At 38.9% G+C, this 8,359-nt stretch overlaps 1 protein-coding gene across 1 annotated transcript in view; it reads left to right on the top strand.

Annotated features, from left to right (window-relative positions):
- Window positions 1-3,869: 3,869 nt before the first annotated feature.
- METTL16 (methyltransferase 16, N6-methyladenosine) overlaps window positions 3,870-8,359 on the top strand; it is a 55,063-nt gene continuing 50,573 nt past the window's right edge. The window contains exons 1-2 of the mRNA XM_044672977.1: window positions 3,870-3,946; window positions 4,070-4,198. Coding sequence (XP_044528912.1) covers window positions 4,071-4,198 — 128 coding nt within the window. The 5' untranslated portion in view covers window positions 3,870-3,946; window position 4,070. The remainder of the gene's footprint in view (window positions 3,947-4,069; window positions 4,199-8,359) is intronic.

Below are 8,359 nucleotides of genomic sequence, written 5' to 3'. Positions count from 1 at the left end.
TCTGTAGGATTGGAATTTCTTGCATGATAGAATGATTGGGGTAGAATCAAGTTGAGAGTCATAAAAAACCTATAAATTACTAATTTCCCCCAAAAGCGGCACTTACAGCTAGCTAGATGAATCACTTTGGTGAGCCATATTCGCTCTGTGGGTTGCTGTTAAAAATGCTTTTTGAAAGTGTAGAATTGACAGGCTTCTTTGTAAGATATTGACATAAGCTATTGCTTTCAAGAAAATTATTAAATGAGTTTTTTGATTTTAGTCTTCATTTCAGAATATACATTTAAGTAAAAAAGTATCTATAGAATTCTAAGATAACATGTATAAATACAGAAAAAAATGTTTGCTGCAAAATTATCCTGAAAAAAATTTTCTCTTGGGGAATGGGAGGAATGGTCAACTGAGCAGGGACAAATTATGAGTTTTAAGGTACTTGACATAGATATCATATCCTTTATTGAATGGGGATTTTTAAAAGCTATAATATGCTAATTGTTATAGTTCTTTTTAATAGTTAGGCAAATATTTATCAAGTACCTAATTGTAGAACAGCATAGTTGAAATTGAGAAATATGCAGTTAATGACAAATATGCCAGTCTAGGCTTGGCTCTCAATCCACTGAGCCACCCATGCCTTTTTTTTGGAGTTTTTATTCTAGAAGGGGATATGTCACAGACAGATATAACATGCACAATAGGAGATAGGGACTGGACCTATGATTTCATTGCTATGAAGAACTAATGATGAGGAAACTACCAATTCAGATAAATAATTCTGTGTATTTGTGGTATTAGAAATTGGCCAACAGGCCTATAGATCTTAGGTCTTAGGTTCAAATCTGGTCTCAGACACTTCCTAGCTGGGCAAGTTATTTAATCCCCATTGCATAGGCCTTACTGCTCTTTTGCCTTAAAAACCAATACACAATATTGATTCTAAAATGGAAGGTAAGGGTTTAAAAAGAAAAGAAAAGAAAGAAAGTGGCCTAGAAGGAGCTAGGTGCTCCAATGGATAGAGGGCCAGGCCTGGAAGATGGACGACCTGGGTTCAAATCTGGCCTCTCTTCCTAGCTTTGTAATCTTGGGCAAATCACTTATCCCCATCTACCTAGTCCTTACTGCTCTTCCGTCTTGAATCTGATGCTTAAGTGTCAATTCTGAGGCAGAAAATAGAAGTTTTAAAGAAGAGAAATATAGAAGTTTGTTTTTTTTAAAGCCAAAGTTTCCTAGAACAACTGTCCTTAAACCCCTGGGATTCTCTGAGACTTTTAAGAGTTAAAGGAATAAAGTTAAAACCATTTTAATTTCTAACATAGTAAATAAAAATAGTTATAGCTCTTGTAAACACAAAACTCTTTGGGATCTTCAGTAATTTTAGAATGTAAAGGGGTCCTGGGACCAAAACATTTGAGAACCCTGTCTTAGAGCTTTGCTAGGTTAAGTGACTTGCCTAGGGTCACACAGCTAGGTCTGAGGCAGGATCTGAAAGGAGTTCTTCCTTGCCCCAGGCCAGCTTTATCCATTACATTGACCTTTTTTTTTTCCATTTAATAATTTTTATTTTTTAGAAAAGTTAACATGGTTACATAATTCATGCTCTTACTTTCCCCTTCACCCCCTGACTCCCCTCCTCCAGCCCCCCCCCCATGACTGATGCGTATTTCCACTGGTTTTAACATGTGTCATTGATCAAGACTTATTTCCATATTATTGATAGTTACATTGGTGTGGTAGTTTCGAGTCTACATCCCCAATCATGTCTGCCTCAACCCACGTGTTCAAGCAGTTGCTTTTCTTCTGTGTTTCCACTCCTGCAGTTCTTCCTCTGAATGTGGGTAGCGTTCTTTTCCATAAATCCCTCAGAATTGTCCTGAGTCATTGTATTGCTGCTAGTACAGAAGTTCATTACATTCTATTTTACCACAATGTATTGGTCTCTGTGTACTATGTTCTTCTGGCTCTGCTCCTTTCACTCTTCATCAACCCCTGGAGGTCTTTCCAGTTCACATGGAATTCCTCCAGTTTATTATTCCTTTGAGCACAATAGTATTCCATCACCAGCATATACCACAATTTGTTCAGCCATTCCCCAATTGAAGGGCATACCCTCATTTTCTATTTTCATTACACTGACCTTTGTCTCTCCCATCCTATGAGTCCCGGAAATTGAGGGACCTATTTTGGATCTTTGGTACCATCCCTTGATCCTGAATTATTAGGAACATCACTCCTCTTTCCATATAGGAAAGGGGGGTGGAATTTTTTTTTTTTTTTTTGGCTTTGAGTGTTTTCCTTTTCCCAGTAAAAATGTCTTTTTTTGTTTGTTACAAGGAGAAAACAGGAACTCTTCCTATCACAAGCATTTTGAAGCCTTAGGGGGCAAAGTTCAAGGGATTCTTTTGTCATCAGGCTGACCTAGCAGCCATATATAAATGGTTCAGGGGCCTGGAAACCAGGGTTTGGACTTGGAAAGCTGATGAAGCTCTCACTTCTTTGAGGGCCAAAGGTCTGTCGGACTGCCCACCGTGGACGGATACCCTCAATACACAATAATAAATGATATAAGTAGAAGAGCAATGCAAATGAAATTTTTTGAGATGTAGGACATCAGAGAGTTGGGGTACCAGGAAAGGTTTTATGGAGCTGGGCACATTTGTTCTGACCTTAAAAAGATGGGGATGGATTGTCAAAGGTAAAGTTACTGGATCTGTTCTCAGTTGGTAGAAATCAAAGTGAAGGGAGTTTAGTGGTTTTTGAGCCCTTTTAGACCACGTTAGTACCAGCATCAGCCTAGGAAGGGTATAGTAACATTTTTAGTGGTTCAACAAGAAAATCCTTCTTTGGGATAATCGATCTTACTGACCTCTGGAGTATGATGATCTCCCTTTATTAAGTTCCTATTCTGCTCCCTCATTGTAGTATGGAAGTCACCCTGGGTTCTTTTTTTTTTTTTTTAGACCCTTATCTTCCATCTTGAAGTCATTACTGTGTATTGGCTCCAAGGCAGAAGAGTGGTAAGGGCTAGGCATGGGGGTCAAGTGACTTGCCCAGGGTCACACAGCTGGGAAGTGTCTGAGGCCGGATTTGAACCTAGGACCTCCCATCTCCAGGCCTGACTCTCAATTCACTGAGCTACCCAGCTGCCCCCGCCACCCTGGGTTCTTGAAGGCTGTGTTGATAGAGCATAAGCCCAAGCAAAAGCTTGGTTAGGATGGCACAAGGACCTGCTCAGCTGCAGGGGGATGAATTTTTTCTTTGCATTAGGAATTGTGATCTCCATAGGTAAAGTTATGAAATTAGAGCAATTTGAACTATTCAAATCTTAGCTTGCAAAGCCAAAGCATCCTGTGCTTTTTGTATTACTAACTGGCCACTCATATTAATGATTTTTTTACTCTATCAGGATAAGTCGCTGTTAAAGGTAGAGTTTTTTAAAGTCTGCCTAAACATTCTTAATCTGGGATTTATGCCTCTTCAGTTTGGCATACAATTATAGTATGCTTTAGAATTATGTTTCTATCTTCCATTTTTATCCTTCCTTTTTTTGTTAGACAGGAGCCTTTTATATAGTATCTCTCATATACCCATTTGCATAGTCTGCTTGACAAAAATCTTTCTGGCATTTACATTATCTTGCAAGCAGTCACCATATTTAATGAATTTATGCATCATCTCACACTCTTAGTACCTTACTTATTGTTTTGAATTTTGCGTGTCTCAATCCTCTTCTTTTTTTATTTTGTCTTAATATAGATTTCAACACCTTGAGACAAGTGGAGATAACTTGGGGTGTAGTGAAACCAGATTTGGGAATCATTTGCTTAGATAACCAGCCACTTGATCTCCACCATATCAGTTGCATCCAGGAAGATGACCAACATCCTACCATAACACTAAGGAATACATATGATACAGAGTCTTATCACTGAAATTGACACTCCAGAAGGTAGCTGGTTTTTTTTTTAAAGATTTTGATTTGATTGACAAAGATATAATAGGGTTGTTTTGCCTATTGTAATAACTTGTATTTCTCTGTTCTGTATTAAATGTTACTATTTGATTCTTTTAGGATGGCTTTGAATAAATCGATGCATGCAAGGAACAGGTACAAGGATAAGCCTCCAGACTTTGCATATCTGGCATCCAAGTACCCAGATTTTAAGCAGCATGTCCAGATAAATCTGACTGGAAGAGTCAGGTAGGTCAATAGACCAAGAAATATATTTGATTCATATAGGATCTTGATGATACACATTCAAGTATGGTAGACATTATGGATATGAATAGATGTTATGGATATGCACCAGTCATTTTATGTACGTGATTGAGGATAGGTGATAATTTGGGAGCAGGTTCAGTAATGAGGGGGTGGGTGGGGAAGAGGTCCACCAAAGCTGGAGATGTGTTTTCTTTCCCTTTGATTTGCTTACCCTTAGGGTATTTTCTTTTTTGAGAGGAGAATCGAGGGAAATCTCATTTATATCCCTAGCTTTTTCTTTACCAGTTTTTCAGGGAAAACCTAGACCCTTTGTTTTCCTTAAATTCACCTAGGTTCAAGGCATATACCCACAATTTTTAGGAGATCATTGCATTTGGCTCAGTTCTGACATTAATTATGTCCTTAGAATATAATGTCCTTGAGTAGATATTGTTTCCTTTGTTTTTCACCTTGAAATGGACTTAGTAGGCCACTTTAAAAAGACTTGTTGCTTAATTGACTCTGAGCAACCAAGGCTAAAGCACTATTCTGCCTATACTCCTGTTTTCCTGAAGTTAAGGTTTTATCTTCATTTTCCAGGTAAGGGTTCTGAGGCTGTGAGTAGAAGGGAAGGGAATGAGGAAAATGACTAAGACATGAGAAGGAAGGAAGTCTGGTGTGTGTGGTACTATGAGACCTGGAGAAGGAGCAAGTGCATATCTACTAGTGATTATTCAGGCTCAAGCAGAGCATCCGTGGTAGGTGAGGAAGGATGAAGCCACTCTGTTCTTATCTAGAGGAGAATGGATATGAGGAAGCAAATTTGACCATTGAGGTCTGGTACTGGGGTTGTAGCCCATCAGTGTGACCTTGTAATTAATACAGCTGTTTTCAGTTATTAAAAAATCCTTAGTATAAAGCTTATTGATGTTTCAGCTGTTTTTTTTAATTAATTGTTAATTAATTTGGAATATTTTCCCATGGTTACATGATTCATATTCTTTCCTTACCCCCTTCTGTAGTTAACGAGCAGTTCCACTGGGTTTTACATGTGTCATTGATCAAGTCCTATTTCCATACTATTAATATTTGCACTAGGGTGATCATTTAGAGCAGTGATTCCCAAAGTGGGCGCTACCGCCCCCTGGTGGGTACTGCAGCGATCCAGGGTGGGTGGTGATGGCCACAGGTGCATTTATCTTTCCTATTAATTGCTATTAAAATTAAAAAAAATTAATTTCCAGGGGGCTAAGTAATATTTTTTCTGGAAAGGGGGTGATAGGCCAAAAAAGTTTGGGAACCACTGGTTTATAATCTTCATCCTCAATCATATCCCCATTGAACCATGTGATTAAGCAAATGTTTATCCTCTGTGTTTCTGCTCCCACAGTTCTTTCTCAGGATGTGGATAATGTTCTTTCTCCCAAGTTCCTCTGGATTGTCCTGGGTCATTGCATTGCTGCTAGTAGCAAAGTCAGTTACATTCGATTGTGTTACAATGTATCAGTCTCTGGGTACAATGTTCTAGTTCTGCTCCTTTAACTCTGCATCAATTCCTGGAGGTTGTTTTTCTGTCTTTTTTTTTTTTTAAACCCTCACCTTCCGTCTTGGAGTCAATACTGTGTATTGGCTCCAAGGCAGAAGAGTGGTAAAGGCTAGGCAATGGGGGTCAAGTGACTTGCCCAGGGTCACACAGCTAGGACGTGTCTGAGGCCAGATGTTTGTTTTTTTAAAAAAGTTTTTTCTTAAAAATTTCCCAGGTTTCTGCCTTCTACCATTGAATTATAATAATTTACATTTATATGTTACTTTAAGGTTTACAAAATACTTTACCACCACATTTTAAGTTCATACTATAGATATTTTTTTCTTCACCTCACAGAGTTAAAAACTGAGGCCTAAGGGGGCAGTCAGGTGGCTCAGTGGATTGAAAGCCAGGCCCAGAGATGGGAGGTCCTGGGTTCAAATCTGGCCTTAGACATTTCCTAGCTGTGTGACCCTGAGTAAGTCGTTTAACCCCACTGCCTAGTTCAGAACACTCTTCTGTCTTAGAACCAATACACAGTATTGATTCTAAGATGGAAGGTAAGGGTTTAAAAAAATAAAACAAAACAAAACAAAAAAACCTGAGGCCTAGAGATGAAGGCCATCTGTCCAATTAATATCAGAGCTACAACTAGAACTCAGCACCAACATACCACACACTGTCTTCTTTGTTAGCCACTTTATCTGAATGTGGTGCTACTGATGCACCATAGTAGGAAATATATCATCTCCCTCCCCCAAATCAGCCTTCTTTCTTGGTTACTCTTGAGACTGAGATTTAAGTGTTTGTCTCTCCAACTCTAGCCAATATTTTGGCTTTCTGTGTATTGTATAACTGATCCATACCAGGACTGAATTTGATCTTTTGAGCTAAATACTACTGACTGAAGTGCTCAGAATACAAAGACAGAAATGAAACAGTTTCCGCTGCCATCATGGAGCTTAATCAGCAGAATTAATGCCATATAAATAGGATGCACATACCCTGTCTATTCTATTCTTCAGTGGACTGTTTACCATGCCATCATCAGCTGTTCCTGGCTAGCCCACGGAAGCACTGACAGGTAGATAAAAAACTTTTCTCTGATTTTGTTTCCTCCCTCTCACATCTTCTCTGGTGGATATAAATGCCACAAAGTCAGGAGGAGCCAAATCCACAATTGATTCCTTGAGTCTCAGGAGCTTGGAATGTGTGTCTTTTGTGAGGTGTGACCGGAGACATGCACGAGCTGCCTCATTCTGTGATTGTGCCCCGGCATAGCAGGTGCCCCTGTGCCCTCGGGCGCTCATGGGAAGATTGGGATGTGTTGATGAGCAGCTTCCTTTCTATGGGAGGATAAGGATGGGCTTAGCTGCCTGCATCGACTGTGGTCATGGTGAGGGTGGAGAGAAGGTACCAATGTTGGTTGAGTTAGCACATGTCAGAGGAGAAGGGCGAGAGGCACTGGGGAGTGGTTCTTTGTAACAAGAAATAAAGGCAGAAGGAAAAGGAAAAAGAGGGAGCAGTTTAGGAACATCCGTCCACCAGTGTGGTTTTGCTCTTTTCTTGGTTGTCACTCCATTCTGCTTTCGTTACTCTTCCATTGATTCATACAAGTCTTCCCATGCTTCTTTGAATTTTGAGACTTAATTCCTTTATAGTTATGTACTTAGTTGGTAGGCAGCCACTTTGTGTCTAGTTTTTGCTGCCATTGTGTTTGTGGACCTTTTTTTTAACCTTCATGGGGGGGGAGAGAATCTGAACATACATATTATACATACACGCATAATATGTATACTATATATATATTCAGAGGGTATGAACATTTTAATAATTTCTTGAGCATAGTTCCATTTTTTCCCTTGAATGGTTGTACTCATTCTTAACTCCACCTTTTAAATCATAGACACCTGGCTTTTAATCATTAGTTAATTTGGGCAACCTGGTTATATATAGTCTGACTTTTCCTATGGTGGAGAAATGACTGAGAGTTTGTAATTGGCTTTCAGCTCCTGCCTGTGCCTCCAGTTTTGATGTTTGGGCAACTTAGATGATTTCCCAAGTTGGCCAGTTTATGCTTCTCTGGATCTGAGCTCTTAAAAGGTTTTCTTCCTTTGACAATCTAATATATTTTGTTTCTGATTTAAGGAATTCTGATATCAGTAGGATGGTAAGAAGTACTCTCACCTCAAAGATTTATGTAGATCAAAGCAATTAATGGTTACTCCAAGGCTGAAAGGAGAAAAAAAATAAATTAATGTTTTTGGATTTTCCACCTGTTTAATTTCAGATTTTAAAAATGAAAATGTATGGCCTAGAACGAACCACACAATTAAAACCTGTAGCATTAGAAAGTGTTGCTTAGAACTTCAAGAAAAATAATACATTTTGGATAATTTTTTTTTTACCCTCATGAATTTCTAGCCTTTTCCTTTTGGGAATGCTTCTTTTCCAAGACTTTTTTTTGGGAGAAAAAAAAACTCAACAGACACTTGATTACTTATAGGAACTTTTTTTTAAACCCTTACCTTCCATCTTAGAATCAACACTATGTTTTTGTTCTAAGGCAGAAGAACAGTAAGGGCAAGGCAGTAGAGGTTAAGTGACTTGCCCAGGGTCACATAGCTAGGAAGTGT

The sequence above is a fragment of the Gracilinanus agilis genome, chromosome 4 (assembly GCF_016433145.1).
Source record: "Gracilinanus agilis isolate LMUSP501 chromosome 4, AgileGrace, whole genome shotgun sequence".
Classification (NCBI taxonomy): domain Eukaryota; kingdom Metazoa; phylum Chordata; class Mammalia; order Didelphimorphia; family Didelphidae; genus Gracilinanus; species Gracilinanus agilis.
Note: the sequence above shows the minus strand (reverse complement) of the source record. Positions and strands in the feature narration are given on the sequence as shown.